The sequence below is a fragment of the Manis pentadactyla genome, chromosome 9 (genome assembly GCF_030020395.1).
Source record: "Manis pentadactyla isolate mManPen7 chromosome 9, mManPen7.hap1, whole genome shotgun sequence".
NCBI classification, from domain to species: Eukaryota; Metazoa; Chordata; class Mammalia; order Pholidota; family Manidae; genus Manis; species Manis pentadactyla.
In genome coordinates, this window is record NC_080027.1 from 51,407,191 (window position 1) to 51,423,484 (window position 16,294).

General features: G+C 42.2%; 1 protein-coding gene across 4 annotated transcripts in view; it reads right to left on the reverse strand.

The window, feature by feature from the left end:
- GALNT18 (polypeptide N-acetylgalactosaminyltransferase 18) overlaps positions 1 to 16,294 on the reverse strand; it is a 312,633-nt gene that overhangs the window by 71,227 nt on the left and 225,112 nt on the right. For all 4 annotated transcript variants that reach the window (XM_036918017.2, XM_036918018.2, XM_036918020.2 and 1 more), the window contains exons 5-6: positions 15,897 to 16,094; positions 11,599 to 11,713 (exon numbers count right to left, since the gene is read on the reverse strand). In XM_036918017.2, the coding sequence (XP_036773912.1) occupies positions 11,599 to 11,713; positions 15,897 to 16,094 (313 nt within the window). The remainder of the gene's footprint in view (positions 1 to 11,598; positions 11,714 to 15,896; positions 16,095 to 16,294) is intronic.

The following is a 16,294-nucleotide window of genomic DNA, read 5'->3' on the forward strand; positions in this document are numbered from 1 at the left end:
GGCCTCTGAGGACAGCCACAGAGTTTACATGTGTGTCGGTACACAGCAGGCTTGAAAGCACACGTTGACCTGCCTGGACCTCTTTCACTGGTAATTGTAGCAAAGTCTCTAGCCCTTTAACCATAGGAGCATTTTGTAAAAGTTTTGAACAGTGGTGATGCCTCTTCTAGGAAGTTACTACAGACCCTTCTTTGCTTCCTCTTCCTCCTCTGAGTCTCGGGCTCCCTGAACCCAGATTTCTGACTCCCCATCTGTTTCTGGCTCCTCTCATGTGGCAGCTCCTCAGTCTACCTCTTTTCTGCTCTCTGGACTCTGGCTGTCTACTCAGCCCTTGTCTTTGTCACCCCGAGTTTTGAAGTTTCCCGGGACCTCTGTGAAGCCCCTGTGGTGGTGTCTAACCCAGGCCCCATTTCCCACTAGGGATTTGGGCTGAATCATCAAACACTGAAACTGTACGTGATGGTTTTCCAAAGCAATGCAGGCCCAGGCTAGTCCCTGAAATTAAGCTTTATGCCGTTGATGATTTTAAGCCCTCAAGGCAGTGGTAGATAAGCAACATGACACAGTGATAAGGCATGAGCTTTGAAACCACTCAGGCTGGTTCTCATCTTGAGCTATTTGGGGAGGTATCTTATCCTGCTATCTAAAGGTTCCTAATTTACAGAATAAGGATAACAACATGGACCTCATAGGTCTCACATAAAGTTAATAAGATAATAAACACAAAGAGATGGGGCAATAGCATATAATAAACAGAAGTCCCTACTTTCATTATTATTACTATTATTACTATCATCATCTTCCAGACTTGTGGCCAGTACTGCTGTGAGTTGTAGAGCACGTTATCTGCTTTATGAAATAAACTTCTTCTACTGCCCAAGAGCTTATGTCACTAAATCCAATCTTAGACATTCCAGACCCAGGAAATCCAATACTGGTAAACCATGGAAACGTGTGTTTGAGCTTAGCGCGAGGTCCTCCACGATAGGTGCACTTTCTCCCCTTTGCTTGAGTCACTGATGAAAATGTTGGCCAAGCCAGGATGAGCAAAGAGCCCACAAAGACTTCTTGTGAAGTGCCAGAGACCAGCTGTCTTCCCCATCTGAGGACTCCTCCCTGTCTGTCTCTGATCCTCTATTTTAGCCTCATGTCCTGTTACAGATCTAGTTCCCAACCTTAGGGGTCAGCCACAGTCATGCCGTTTGTCAGCTGTGACTCTACCATGTCACCCCAATTCTCTGGAATGCTCATCATCCTTATCTGTGCTCTTGGAACACACACTCGTTCCTGGGGACCCAGCCTAAATCACCTGCGAAGCCCCCGTCTAGTTCCACGGGTAGAGGTCACTGCCTCCTGGGTGCTGCTGCAGTGCATAATGGGTAGTTCACCCCCGCCATGCTGACCTCAGCGACTGTGCTTTACTTAGAGCTTTAATCCAAATCACATCCACCGTGATGAATTTTCAACTAGAAAATATATATGGAGTAAATGTCACTAAGGCAGTTTAATCCTCTTGGTCAATTTTCTATATAGTATAATTTTATTTTATTTTATATGAATTTTCTGGGTTTGTTTCACCAGAATTAATTTCATCGGGGTTAATTTTTTTTGCATTGATAGTATAGCTAAGATATGATTTATCCTTCAGTACTATTTTCTTTTTTACCCACATCATATTTTATAGTTAGGGCCTCCACCAGTGTTTTTTTCTGGTCATGATTTCAACCAAGTTTAGTTTTCCTGAATCAAATTATATAAATTTGTCAATATTTCTTTATTTAATTAATTTTTTCATTTTTAAAATTTTTACTGTGTTCATTGTTCATTTTTATTTAACCCTTTAGTTTGTGTTGATTATCTTTACTATTACTCATGGTTTGGAAAAAGAATAATGGTCTTCCATTTTTGTTTTTAAAAAATATTCTAGGAACAGCTCAAGAGAACATGTGACTGGGTTTTCTGGGTTATGGACTTTGTATGACTGCCATTGGTGGATCAAGGAACACAGAAGCCCTTGACATCAAAATGGAGGGGGGCGGTCCAAGCATTCTGTTCAAGCTCATGACATTTCCTATAAATCCTCTATTGTACTAGACCTAGACGATGGTAAGGTAGTTGTCTGTCCAGCTAGATGGAGAGCCAGTCAAAGGCCAACTCTTTCATTTACCTCTAGTTTCCCAGAATCTGGTGGGTGGTTTGAAGAATGAATGAATGAATACATAAATCAATGAACACACAAGGGAGATTGAGAGAAATTTTGCCAGATTTCTTATGAATGCCACTATATTATGCCTACTTATGGAAGGCATAATGGCTTCTGAAGCCATTCTCCTGGGTTCAAATCTCACCTTCACCATTTACCAGTCATGTGACCCTGGGCAACTTACATCACTTCTCTGTTCTTCAGTATATCACCTGTAAGTGAGAATAATCATGCTACCTGTATCATAGGGTTGCTGCAAAGATTAAGGAAGTTAATACATGGAAAGCACTTAGGACAGTAGCTCACATAAAATTACTGCTACATCACAATTAACTGTTAGTGTTAGTCATAAATCTCATCCATCTTTCTAGTGATACCAAGAGGTGATCATGTTCATTTCCTATTATAAGGAGCCCATTATTCCATTAGGCATCCCTTCCTTTTTTTTTTAATGGTTCTAATATTTGTTTCTTAAATTAAACTGATAACTACATTCATTAGAGCTCCCCCACTGCCACCCCAAAACATGATAGCTCTGATCTTCTGAGACATATAGAATATATTCTCTTGTATTTGACTGGCCTTAAAATTATAAACCTGTTTACTGAGCACATAGTAGGTTCCAAATCTGATAGTGGGTAAGTTTTTCTATGACTAAACTCTGAAAGGAAGAAGGGTACATTTGCTTATACCAAAAAAAAAAAAAAAGCCTTTGCATGGAAAAAACAGAACCAGAAGCAAAATCAAAAGACAAGTAACAAAACGGGGAGAAAATATTTGCAATATATGTGGTAGGCAAAGTATTACCATTTCTGATGTGTAAAGAAATTCTAAAAATAGAGAAAAGACCAACAATCCTTTTGAAAATGGGCCAAAGATATAAAATGCTCACAGAAAAAGAAATGCAAATGGCCTTAATCATATGAAAGGCTCTTAATAAGAGAAATGCAAATTAAAACTACTCTGGAAGCCATTCTCATCTGACAGATTGACAAATATCCAAATATTCCACAACTCTCTTGGTGGGAATAGTGCTACCATTTCTGGAGGGATATTTGACTATATCCAGCAAAATTACACATGCATTTGCCCTTTGACCTCACAATTCCACTTTCAGGAATTCAAATAATAGCTAGTGAAAACATGAGGAATGAATGCACAAGGCTATAAATCATAGCAGTATGCCCTCAAAAGGAAACTGGTAGAATAAACTATGGGACATTCATGCACTGGAGTACTACACAGCTATGAAAAAACAATGAGGAATAAACTATATACTATTAAAAATAATTTTCAGAAAAAAATACATAAAGCTAAAAAAACAAGGTAATGAAAAGTGTAAATGGTAACTTACCATTTATCTAAGAAAGATTACATCTATATTCACATACATATTTCCTTATATTTTTTGAAGTGTAAAGTAAAAGAAATAAAGAAATATTTATGTTAGAGGTAGTAAGAACACAGGATGAAAGGGACAGTGATAGAAGATAGAGTTTTTTGAATATACTTGTTTTTGTAGATTTGACTTTAGAATTATGTAAATATTTTCATAATTATAAAAAGTTACATATAAAAAATTCTTAAAAATCAAAAGCAAATGAAATAAATGAACCTGTTTATTAGGTTGGTAGGATAATCACACAAAGAGGAGCTATTCCAAATGACTTCAAATCACAGTAATTCGTATATCTCTAGTGGAATATAAACTACAAAAAGAAATGCAAAAAAATTTTAATTGTTTCTAGTAATCATATTGTTGGTGATAGTGTTATCATGAGTATTCTGAGAGAGTAAAATACATACTAGGGAATAAAATACATAATTTTGTAATTATGCTGGTGTCATTAAAGGCCACAACTTTTAGTGTAGAAGAAGGGAAATGTAGATATAAGATTGATAAGGTTAAGTAAAACCCCTACAGTCCTACATTTGAAAATGAGAGATCATCATGAGTGCCTGGAGTATTTTATCTCTGCAAAAATAACAAACATTTCTAGTTCTGACTGCTGAAAAGACCTAGAAGCATGAACAAACCCGGTAGCAATAAGTACCTCTAGTGCCCAGATTGTGATTTTTAAATACCATTTCTCACTAACAGAAAGCCGGCTCCTTAAGGAAATGAGGTCTGGAGCAGGAAATGTATACATGAACCTGGAACGCCCCTAAATGGCAGGGAAGCCATTAAAGAGGCAAAAGGGCTCAGGAACTAATGTCAATTGTCTCCTAACGGCCAAAGGTGGAAAACTTTTGACTCAGTAAGGATATTAAATGTAATGAATTGAAATACATCAAAAATATTTAAACCTATAAATTCATAATAATACTGAAAAAGCTAATTGGTCCCCTTTGGAAGATGGTAGAGAATCAATTCATTATTTTGAAAGCTATTATAGAATTATTTATTCTGACTTTTCCAAAAGAATCTTATTGTATTTTCAAGCAACCAAAGAATGGGTGGTGATAAATATCTCTTTATAAAAGCTAATAAATGAGGAATGAAATAAAAATATCACCCTTTTGCAGCCCCTAATGAGTTATTTGATCTAAGCAACATTTAGCAAAGACAGCTAGCATCACAAATGAGGAGACAACTAGACATATACCTCATATGGAAGTATACAAATATTGCCCATGAAATATTCTTGCTGTAAAATTGAACATACATCTCTAGATTGAACTCCCAATTTAAAAGATATATATTGGGCAGGACCTGTTAAATGACATCAGGGGAATGCCATCAGGAAAATCTAGACTGTGGGAGTCTCCACAGGACAAATCACCTGCTCTCTTTAAAAATAAGGCAGGGGGGAAAAAGCAGATGGAGAGAGAAATTCAATAATTAATAGACAGTTGAAAGACACAACCAAGTGGATCTCAAGGCAAACAAATTTTAAAATAAAACAAAGTTATGAGAAAATTAAGGAAATCTGAACACTGTTTGAATATTTGATGGTATTATGGAATTCTTTTCAACACTTTTAGAACTGAAAATAGTATTGTGGTCATATTTTTTAACAAGGTCTTATTTACTTTAGATGCATATTGAAATATTTTTTGATGATCTGATGTCTGGGATTTGCCTCAAAATAACTGCAGTTAGGGGAGGATTGGGTAGGGGTAGAGATTAAAACCAAATTGTGTGTTGACATGGTTAAAACTGGGTGATGGATGCAAGGGAATTTATTATACTATTTTATTTTTGCATATGTTTGAGATTTTCCATAATAAGTATTTTTTTTAAATCCCATTTATGATAAAGTATTTGGAATATGGAGCTCAATACCTTAGATTTTATATTACTTACTGAAAAGGACTTTTAAACCCAGGTTCTAAATCCCCTTCCTATATGAGGAAACACGTCATGTATAAGTCTTGGTCTGATGGAAACTGAAAGGAGGCATATATTACTTGCCCGTGTTCCCCAGAAGCTAAGGCATAGGCGTATAACCTAGGTTTAGCCATCCACATGCTCACTCTCAGGACTCTGAATCTTGATGAATGTCAAGAAGACCCAAGCAATGGTGCCCAGTATTCACTGGCAGGATCACCTAGAAGTGGCAGTGGGGTCAGTCCTGAATGGACTGTTCTTAACCACTTGGCTTTGGGTGTGGTTCTCATGGTCTAGTCTCTCTCTTGGTTTCTATTTGTTTTCTAAATCTGATTCTCTAGACTTCTTGTTAATTCTTTGAGATGTCCAACAGCCTTCCAATAAATTCCTATTCTGTTAGCCTGAGAGAGTTTTCTTTGCTTACAGTCTGGATTCCTGAGTGTTATCTGAATAAAAAGTTCAGTATAAAGCATGTTTAAAAAACTAAAGTACTATATAAACTGCATGGTAGTGTATTTATGCAACATGTATATCTACATGTATAACAGATATGATCATATATTTTGTATACAGAGCTTTTATAGTTTACAAAATACTTGGATAGCTTTCTTTCTATCTTTATTGTAAAATAATGATTATAATAATGAGATAATGAAGCATAAGAGTGAAATAACTTTTTTAGCTAACATAAATATTTTTAATCCCATAACACTATTAGGATAATAATATCTGGCTTGCCTATAGCACTTGGTTGCTATGTGCATTAAATAGGATAATTGTAAGTAGAGAACCTTGAAAATATATATGAAAGGCACTTGCCATTGTTATTTAGTTGATAGAGAAGCCACAGATGGACCTCGTCCAGGGACTAAGGAATTCTTGATACCTGGTGACTATGCAGTTTGTGAAGTCTACTCTGTCCCTACCTTCTTTGCTTCCTTCATCCCACATTCCCAGTGGAATAGCCACTGGCATTTTCCCAGGCCATGGAGAGATACTAGACTCTCTGTGGCTGAGAAAGAAGACTTATGAGACAGGATGAAACTGGTAGACCAAAACAATAGAGGATGCCATGGATTTAGAATAAAGTCATAAGAGGTACTGAGGTACTGAGAATTCTCAAATGCAAATTTCTGCCTTATTATGTTATTCAGTAAGGATACCCAGATAAGAAGGACCTTAAATGATTTGTTGGTGACACCAAAGCCAAAAAGTGGAGCTTGTCAGTTGTCCTTCCTTCTGTCCTAGATGTTGCTCAGCTACAGAGGCAGAAAGGACAGAATCATTCAGAGGGAGAGATTCTACACCAGACTTTATGATAAGGCTAATCAGCAGCAGTTAAGAGGCAAGGCTGGCACTAGGGCCTGAGTAATATGGGTGACAAGGACTTGGTGACTTGTGGATATGTCCAAGTGGAGGTCCAACAGAGAGCCGTGTCTGAGAGCCTCTCACGTCTGTGATGTGTTCCAAAGAGTTCAATCCAGGCAGGAGCCACATACAGGTAGGGCCCGGTGGAGAGGAGAGGTCGCCCTCATCTCCTGCCTGCCTGGACCCCACGGGAAGGGCATGGGCACAGTTGTGGCATTCTAATCTATGGTTCCCATTCCAGAAAGGTGGAGACAGCTGCTATTCATATTGAAGAACTGAATATCAAGAAATAATTAGGAGGCTAGGCTTCCAGATCAGTTTTCTTAATGTCAATTCCATATAACTGAGGAGTTGCCTCTTTCAATACCAGAAAATTGACGTTTTACATTTTCCAAAGAAACCTTTAAATATGTGTATGTCCTTTTTGTCTTATTTTACAGAGTACACAGAATACAATTTAGGCTTTTCCATATGACTCAGGACTGTTACTAAGTTCATCATGACTGTGTGGTTCTGTGCTATGCTGTGAACACAAGGATCTGCCTTAACGTTGGGCAGAAAGAGGTCCAAGCTGCTGCGCTTTTGGTCACTTCATATGTATTCTTCACTCTATATTCAAATAATTTGCATAGGTTTGGAATATTTTGTTCCTTGTAAGTTTAGCATTGCTTGATGGTGAAACCATCTAGTCCTAGTTTCTGAATGGTGAGACTATATTAAACTATTGATTTTCGCTGTTTAATCCGTCAAGCTTTTAATTTCCATGTTTGCATTTCTCATGTTTGAAATTCTATTTTTATCCAACTATGACTGATCTTTTTAATGGTTTCTTGCTTCTTATTCACATTTTCAATCTCTTATTTATGTAAATATAGTATGCAACTCATTTTATATCCTGTGTCTGAAGACCCGATGCCTGAAGACCTTGTAGAGGAGAGCTGGCAGTTCCGGGCTTTCCTGGCGTTTGCTCTCGGTGCGTCTCTCACCTTTGCCTGCTGTGATTCTTCAAAAATGCGAACTCACATTCCTTGGAACCCTAGCTATGGGGAGTTTTGTGGCCTGGGTTAAATAGGACTTTCCCCAGAGAGGATTTGTAGACATTTTTTGTAGATATTTAAGAACTTCCAAAAACTCTAAGTTAAATTCTACCTTTGAAATTTTCTGGACCATGAAGTATTTTAAGTTATAAATCCAAGGGAGGGAATCACAGAGGAGAATTTTTCCTATCTTCCTGGCACGAGGTTTAGAGAGGCCATCTTCACCCGACCACTGCAGGTGGGGATGGGAGTATTTCTAGCTCATCTTTATGCTAAGAAAATTGGCCTTTGGAGTCCAATTTACAGGGGGTGAGAGAGGGTATTTTGTTAAGCTCTTCATCTTGGGCAAGTCTTAGTCTTTGTATTCTATACACTGTACTATATGCCGTTGAGAAATGTAAGCTTAAGCTCATCAGGTTCTTCAAGTACAACAGACTCAGGCTTATTAAAGGTTCCTACTTTCACTTAGGTTTTGGTCTCAATATTAATTTTCCTGGGCTGTTACAATAAAACACCACAAACTGCATCACCTAAAACAACAGACATTTATTCTCTCAGTTCTGGAGGCTTCGAGTCTGAAATCAGGTGTGGACAGGGCCATGTTCGCGCCAGCACCTCTAGGGGAAGGTCCTTCCTTGCCTCATCCAGCTTCTGGCGGCCCCCGGGGTTCCTTAGCTTGTGACATCATAACTCCAATGCTGCCCACATCCTCACCGGGTCAATATTCCAGCTGTGTCTATCTCTAAATTTTCCTTCTCATAGAGAAGTAAGATCATATTTGCAGGTACGGGGCTTAGAACTGCGACGTATTTTTGAAGGGACCACACGACGTCTTAACAATTTCTTAATTCCTTGCCAGCTCTTGAATGCTTTCTGATATATTCTAGCATTTTTATAGCCATCACCTATACAGTCTTTCTGTTTCCCATTCAGTGTCAGCTCTTATTTCTCTCTCTCACTTTGCTTACCTACAGCAACTGCCTTCTTTTTCCTACTGAGCTGTGGACTTAGAAATCAGGAAAAAAAGGCTTATTACAATTGCATGTAAAATAAGAATGAGGCTTTAAGTGGGGACTCAGCAGACATAACTGTAAATAAAGTAGAAGGAAATTACTATATGGACATTAACATACTTTCTGGGGGTGCTCAAAGGATTTTTATCCCTGGACCACTGTGGCATATTTATCTAGGCTTTTGAGTCATGAAGATCTGTGAGTGAGTCTTTTCTCTACCTCTCTTAAGTTGTGTGACCTTCAGACCATACCTAAGCTGTTACTTCTACAATTTCTTTATCTGACTAAAAGGGATATTATAATAACAGCTACCTTTTAGGGTGTTTTGTAAATGCCAGATAAGTAAAGTGCCAGGTCCAGGTTTTGCAAACAATTCTTCCTGTGTTCCAAATGGGTTCAGGATTTTGAATATTTGCCTCTGAATAAATGAGGTGAGTGAAGCAATGTCTCTCATTTTTACTTACAATCCTGAGATGTTAACTCAGAAAATATGAAAGAAAAACACTAATAACTACATAAAATGTGAATTTTAGAGGTGGTCAGTGGTTCTGTATCCCTTTAAGGGGGGATTGGAATTCAAATTAATTAGCCTTTCCTCTCTGTTCTTAGCTCTGCCAGCCAACAGGTTGTTAGGTCCTTGCTTTCAAAGCCACCTGTGCTTAAATGCCAATGACCCTTCATGTCTGTTAAGTGGGAGGGAAGACAGAGAGGGGAAAGGAAAAGCCAGGTAACATTTTATACTGCGTCTTACACCCTGAACACAAAACCACCCAAATATGCTTAGTGAGTATTCGAAAGCCTCACCCAGGCCCATATGCTCCAGAACAGCTTTGTAATCTAGGCAAGGAAAAGCCAGAAATCACCACCTTGCTGTGATTGACTCGCATACATGTTGGAAGCAGAGTTCACAAATCTAATCCCTTTCTCTGTTCCCGGACATTTTTACCCAGAGAACACAAGTGACTAGAGGCGGGCCTGCCCGCTCTGCCAATTCCTGGCAGCAGCTCTTAGTGAAAAATATTATGTTTGTGGGCAAGCATTTATCCAGGAGCGGCACTGGAATAAGATGGCAAGGACGCAAATGGTGAATAAATGACTGGTGTAGGGAGAGCTGGAGAAATGAGGGTGATTATATAGGCGCTGTCCTCTATGAATATATTGGCTTCTCAATAAGCCTGTGCATTCTGACTGCCTCCAAAGCAATTTCTCGGGGTTTCTGTGAATACAGGTGTCTGGAAGCGTTTTCTAAGCTTGGCTTCAGACAAGCTGCTCCTGCTGCTAGCCCTCAAAGCTCAGTATTAAGTCTGGGTGACAAGTCAGGCCCACACAGTGCCTACCAGGCCATGGTAGGTGCTGTGAGATGCCCACTGGAAGTGGTCAGTCTCCCTTCAGGACAGGATGAGGGCTGTCTAGGGTCAGCTGATTGCCCACTGGGGTGGGAGGGTTATGGAAGTTAAGAGCTGAGAGGAGGTTATATCAAGCTGGAGTCCTTGAGTAGGAGCCAAATATTAGGAACTGGAGATGCCAAATACAGATGCTAAGACCAAAGGGACAAAAGAAGGAACTCCAGTCCTAGGAACCAGCCAAATGCGGGGGTGGTAGCATGGAGGGCTGGCAGTGAGGAGGGGCACCTAGGGTGACCGCCATGAACACCAGCGGGTACAAGGTCCAGTCCTCTCCAAGGGCTGGTGAGCGAGCAGGACGTGGGTGTGGCAGGCTGCTTAGAAATCCGCATGGAGAGGGCAGTGGGGACCATTGTGGGGACGGACCACAGCTTGAATGTCAGGTTTTTCATGAGCATGGGACCACAACCTGGACAGAGGGGTGAGCTTCTTTCCTTCATTGTATCTGCTATCACCTTCCTGCCTACCACCTGGGGACCTAAGCAGTCCCTCAGACACAGGGGAAGGGTTCATTTTTGAGTTATCTTTCATAGTTCCAGGGAAATTAAATGGTGCCTGTTGTGGATCCATGCCACAGGTTGATAGCTGCAAAGGGTTCTGTAATTTGGGGCAGGATGGTGGCTACCCCTGGAGAATGGTGTGAGGCATAAAGGGGCCTGAGGTCTGCCCAGCACATGGTCAGAAACCAGCATGGAGGGAACCTGGCTGTGTTTTGCCAGTGAGGAGGAACAGCCCTGTTATGCCCATGTGTTTGTTTCCCCGTAGCCCTTTATTGACAAAGTTTCTATGTAAGTTCTGTGGGCCATTGTGGAGAAGAGAGAGAGTATCAGAGTGAGAAACCCAAGGGGAGGTGACTTTGAGGGGACACGACCCTGAGGGCACTCCTGTCCGGCTCCCTTTGAAGCCTAGAGTCTCCTCCTGGAGCATACCTCTGCTCATCTCTGAGAAGCATATGTTTGGTGTTAGCAAAGAGGTTGTTCTCTTGTGTTGGGAGCTCAACTCTCCCATGTCCTCACCCTCTGCCAGCAATTTCTGGAGTCCTTTTCTTCCTGCAAATCCTATAGGTCCCATCCTGTGTGTCTATCCCATCCTCATCAGCCCTGATCACACACAAATGGACCCTGACTAGGGCCAGGACATTCAGAATCATAACCCTCAACCTTGAGCCCATTTCTCCACCCCTTAGACTCATTCACCCTTTGGGGAGCTGAGCCAAGCCCTACGGGTGAGAAACCCTGCTCACCCTGATCCCAAGCTCGACATTCTCCCCTCCGTAGACCTCCATGCCTTCGTCCAGTAAGCCGATCTCCTGGAAGTACTGCCGGTCCACAATGAAGCAGCCGATGAGGGCAGGGCTCCTGCAGGGGTGTGGGGAGATGGGCCAGCAGTTAATAGAGGGGCTGTCTCATGGGGGCTGCCAGAGGAGTAGGAGCAGGGGTGCCTTCTTCTACCAGGAGGATCTGGTCCTCTCCCTTTGTTGCCAGAGCTGGTGTGTGCCTCTTTCCCCAAGGGACCCTCCCAGGTCTACCTTCCCCAGCTACTCCAAGGAGGCTGTTTCATCAGGGCAGTGCAGACAGCTCCTGTACTGGGACCAGCTATCATTTCTGGTGGTGGTTGCATATGTCTTAACCCAGAGAAGTAGTGCTCAGCCTGCCCATCTAGATGGAATGTCTGTATCTTAGCTGCTCTGACCCCTGAACTCTGAACTGCTGACCCAATCTCTCTTTCTACCTGCACATCCATGCCAACTTTCCCACCCTTCCCCAACTTGGATTCTGCATGCCAATCTTGGTGCATTTGGAAAGATTCGCTGGGGCTTGGGATAGCATGATAAATGATTTGGATTTTATCTGTAGGTTGTCAGTGAGGAATTTTAAGCAGACAGCAGTATGAGCAGATCTGCGTTTTTAACGAGAATACTCAGGCAGCTGTGTGGTGACTTATTGGAGGAGACTGGGTGGAAATTGAGGAATCCAGCTGGGAAGCTTGTTGCTCTATCCAGGTGAGAAATGGTGAGACCTGGACAAGAGTATCAGGAGGGAAGGGATTGTTTGAAGGTAGAAAACCAGCAGAACTTAGACACAGGTGAACTATGAATGTAGGAAAGAGGGAGAAATCTGGATGTCAGCTGGCTTGACTGATGATGGGGTGGGGCTACTCATCAATATGGGGTACGGAGGACCAGCTGGTTTCAGAAGGGAAAAGCATTCCTTACTGTAAAACTGATCATAAGGTGTCTGTGGGACTCTAGGGGGAGATATCCAACAGGTAGGGCTTAGTACATGGTCTGGGTCTGGAACTTAGCAGAGGTCTTAGCTGGTGACCTAAGACCTGGTTTCACATCAACAACTAGTATGTCCAGGAGCTGGAAGGCCTTCCCTTAGTGAGAGTGGGAGCATGGGCTGACAGGCTATGTGCGGACACCAGCAGGACTTTGTAAGTGATTCACATTAGGTGAGTCAGCATGAGCACATGTGCGCTGCCTCTCTGCCTTACACAAATGACTTAAATTGTTCCACTGCACACTGTTAACATTTCTAGCCCTACCATAGCATCTCATCAGCTGGTGACTGAAGGATTTAGAGAGGAAGAGAAAGTGAAGGAGAAGTGAAGAATCCTCAGTGATGAGAAAACTGTCAGTCACTTGCAAATGGACCCAGCTTTGAAACTGGCACCCCATCAAGGTACAGCATCAGTTATTCTGCAGGCCATTTCTCTAGAAAATGTGGATGCAGGAGGCTGCTCAGGCAGTGACTGGAGCCCTGGAGTCCCTGCCCTGCTTCCTTTTGAATCACAGTATTTTATCCTGGATGGCCTCACCTTCCATAGACCACAGGCATCGAGGATATTCCACCTATCTCAATGCACTGCTCCAAAAGCACGCTGAGCTCTGGCTCTGGTGGGGGATGCTTGACCCCAGCCTTGGAGGTATGTACTAAGGGAAAAATCCGTTCTTGGCTGTGTGTCTCTGAGAGAAGCTCCCTAGTCAATCTGAGCACCTGATTCTGTTATTTATGAAACAGAATCAACTATAACCTCAGAAGGATTAAGTTAAAAAATATAAAGCACTTGAAAAACTCTTTGAGATAGATGATACTCAAAAGATCAGTTAAAGATATGCACTTGCACACTGAAGAAGCCCAGAGATACCCTGTCTAAATGTGGCGAAAAAGAGCATGGAGGGTGCTCCAGGACATACAGGAAGGGGCCTCTCCCACCCGGCGAGACCCAGTCAAGGGAAGAACAGAATCCAAAGCAGTTACACTGGGATTGGCACAGGCCACCCTGGGCAGTCTATTACTTATTATCCAGCTGGGGTATTAAGTAGATCTAATCAGCTGAAAGTGTTATTGATTTTTACCTCATCTCATTCTCCAAAAGATAAGAAATAGCTTATAAGAAAATGCAAAATACATTAAGGTCCAAAATACATAAATATCTGAAAAGACCAAATGTTCACAACAAATTGGGGGCCAGTTAGAATGTATGTGGAGGTTTAGGTCCTCCTTCATGGTTCTTAAAGTAGACTCACAAAATTTACTTTGAGCTTCCTGGTGTCCAAGGTGAAAAATGAACATACATAATCTTAGAAGTAAGATTTACAGTTCCTATGTGGAAATCTCATATAAATTCTTCAGGGGTAGTGAGGCTTTCTTTGACTACCAGGCAGTATGAAGGAAATTTCTCATGTCAGTCTTCTTCAGGTGGACACTTTAGTATGTAGTGAACAACCATCTCAAAGGCATCCCTTTAGAATGAAATAGGAGATATCTCTGAGCTCTTTTTAGATCTTAAATCATGTATGGACAAAGCACTAAAGCACAGCTCCAAAGAAATAGAAGACAGATTTGTAAAACCCACAATTTTCTGTGGGGCTGTCTTCATCTAGGGATAAAGCCAGGAGTGTTCTTCCAAAAATATTTGATAAAAATTAGGTGATGGAAATTTGAGGCTGAGATAATATCTCTGTCAAGAACCTAGAACACAGGTTTACTAAGACGAGGCTGACACATTGAGAGATGAGCAGAAGCAGCTAATAACAGTACAGTCTTCTTTAAGAATGCCCATTGCTTGATGGCCTACTTCCCTCTAATAGCAACCAACAGACATGGGGGCAGAATTCAGCTGCACTGGTTCTCAGCTCACCAGTGCGTGAGCAGGGGTGGCAACCAGGAGTGGGACCTCACTAACCTGGCCTTGGATCCACTGCCCAGAGCCTCTGGCAGCCATTCGCTTCTGTCATTCTTACCTTCCTCATCTTATAAAACAGGGAGGACACACGAGCTGTCACCAAGTTATGGTGAGGAGCAAATGAGAACGTGTGTAAAAGGCCCTCACACACAGGGCCCTCTAAACAAATATTTAACAACACAAAATTGTGGCAGAAGCCTAACAGATAGGTAACACAGACAACCACAGGAAAGCTAGGTGGAGTTCTCTTCCATTCTGTTTTAAATAGGAAAACAGATTTTTCTTCTAGCAAGAAAAAAATGTGATCTTAGATAATAATCACCTACTTTCAATTTAATTTTTTATAATCTTTCTCCTTTATGTAAATACAAAGCAACATCAGTTTCTAATCTCTTCTTTCACTTCAGGAACTGTCCCCTAGGCTACCTTCTGGTGCCATCTGTGTATTTAATGGGCAGGACTTTGCAGAGAGCATAAAGGCACCTGATCTGTGATTAACCAGATAGAAATAAGGGCTGGTGGGAATGGCTATTTCAGGATTCCTGACACATAAAACAGAGGCTGCACAGGAGTGTCATTCAGTGTCTGTGAAGGTAGCAGCAAAGACTGTCAGAGTCTGGGATCCTTGAAACACACCTAACAGAATCAGGTGCTCAGACTGACTAGGGAACTTCGCTCAGAGACATATTTCCACAAAAGTGGAGCCACTTTTGTCTGAGTCAAACAGCGTCAGCTTAAACATCAGTAAGGGACACAAGGTGCCGGGGGGTCAGGCCTTGCCTCTCTGCCCCTCCAGCCTCACTGCCTGGGGGGCCCTCACAGTCCGCCTTCCAGTCCATCCGGACCTCCTCTGTGTCCTTGAACTCACTCTGCTCCTCGGACTATGGGTGCCCTGCTCCAACTTTGCAATTTCTTACGTGCTCTTAAAAACAAGTGCAAATGCTACAGTCTGAAAAGGATTCTGCCCACTTTCCACCAGCATGGTGGAATAACTCGTTATTCCAATTATTTTGTCTGTCTTCACTAGATTCCAGGCTTTGCGGAGGCAGGAACTGACTCTTATTCCCTCTGGATTCCCAGCACCCAGCACAGGTAATGGCACCCAGCAGGTGTCCCATAGTGATGTGTTGAAATGAGTGACTTTGAGTCTCTGAATGCATTCTGGGTGCCATGGCTGCAGAAGGGGTCATCAGAGCCTGTAAGTAGTGATGGAAGATCATTTTCAATTCCTCTCCACCACCTCCTGCCCCCCGTCCCATAGTGGGGCTGCAGTTTGAGGAAGAAGGGTTGGGCTGAGAGGGGAGTCCCTGACTGGAAGAAAAGGCAGACTCGTGGGTAAGGATGCATTACCTGATCGGGGCCGTGGAGTTCTCCAGCTTCCACCAGGCCTTGGGGGGGTTTAGGTAGCGGCACCACAGCTCCCAGTCAAAGCCCTGGGCAGCCAGCGGGTACTCTTCTATCTCAAAGTTGTCATATTTGATGTTGTCAAAGGATGGCGAGATGATCCGCTTCCGGTTCTCCTTTATGCGTGTGAGTACAGGTTCAGCCCTGAGCAGGAGGGAGGGAGAGAGGGGTAACTGCTTCCAACACAGATACATACCAGATGGGCAACTCCTAAAGCTCCTTCCCCTGCAGAAACAGGGAAAACCACCAGGCCACCTCCCCCGGGGAGTGCTGCTCTGCCTCCTGGGAGAAGCACCTGTTCAACCTCCATCCCCCGCACTTGTGGGTTCTCAAGAGGCCTGACC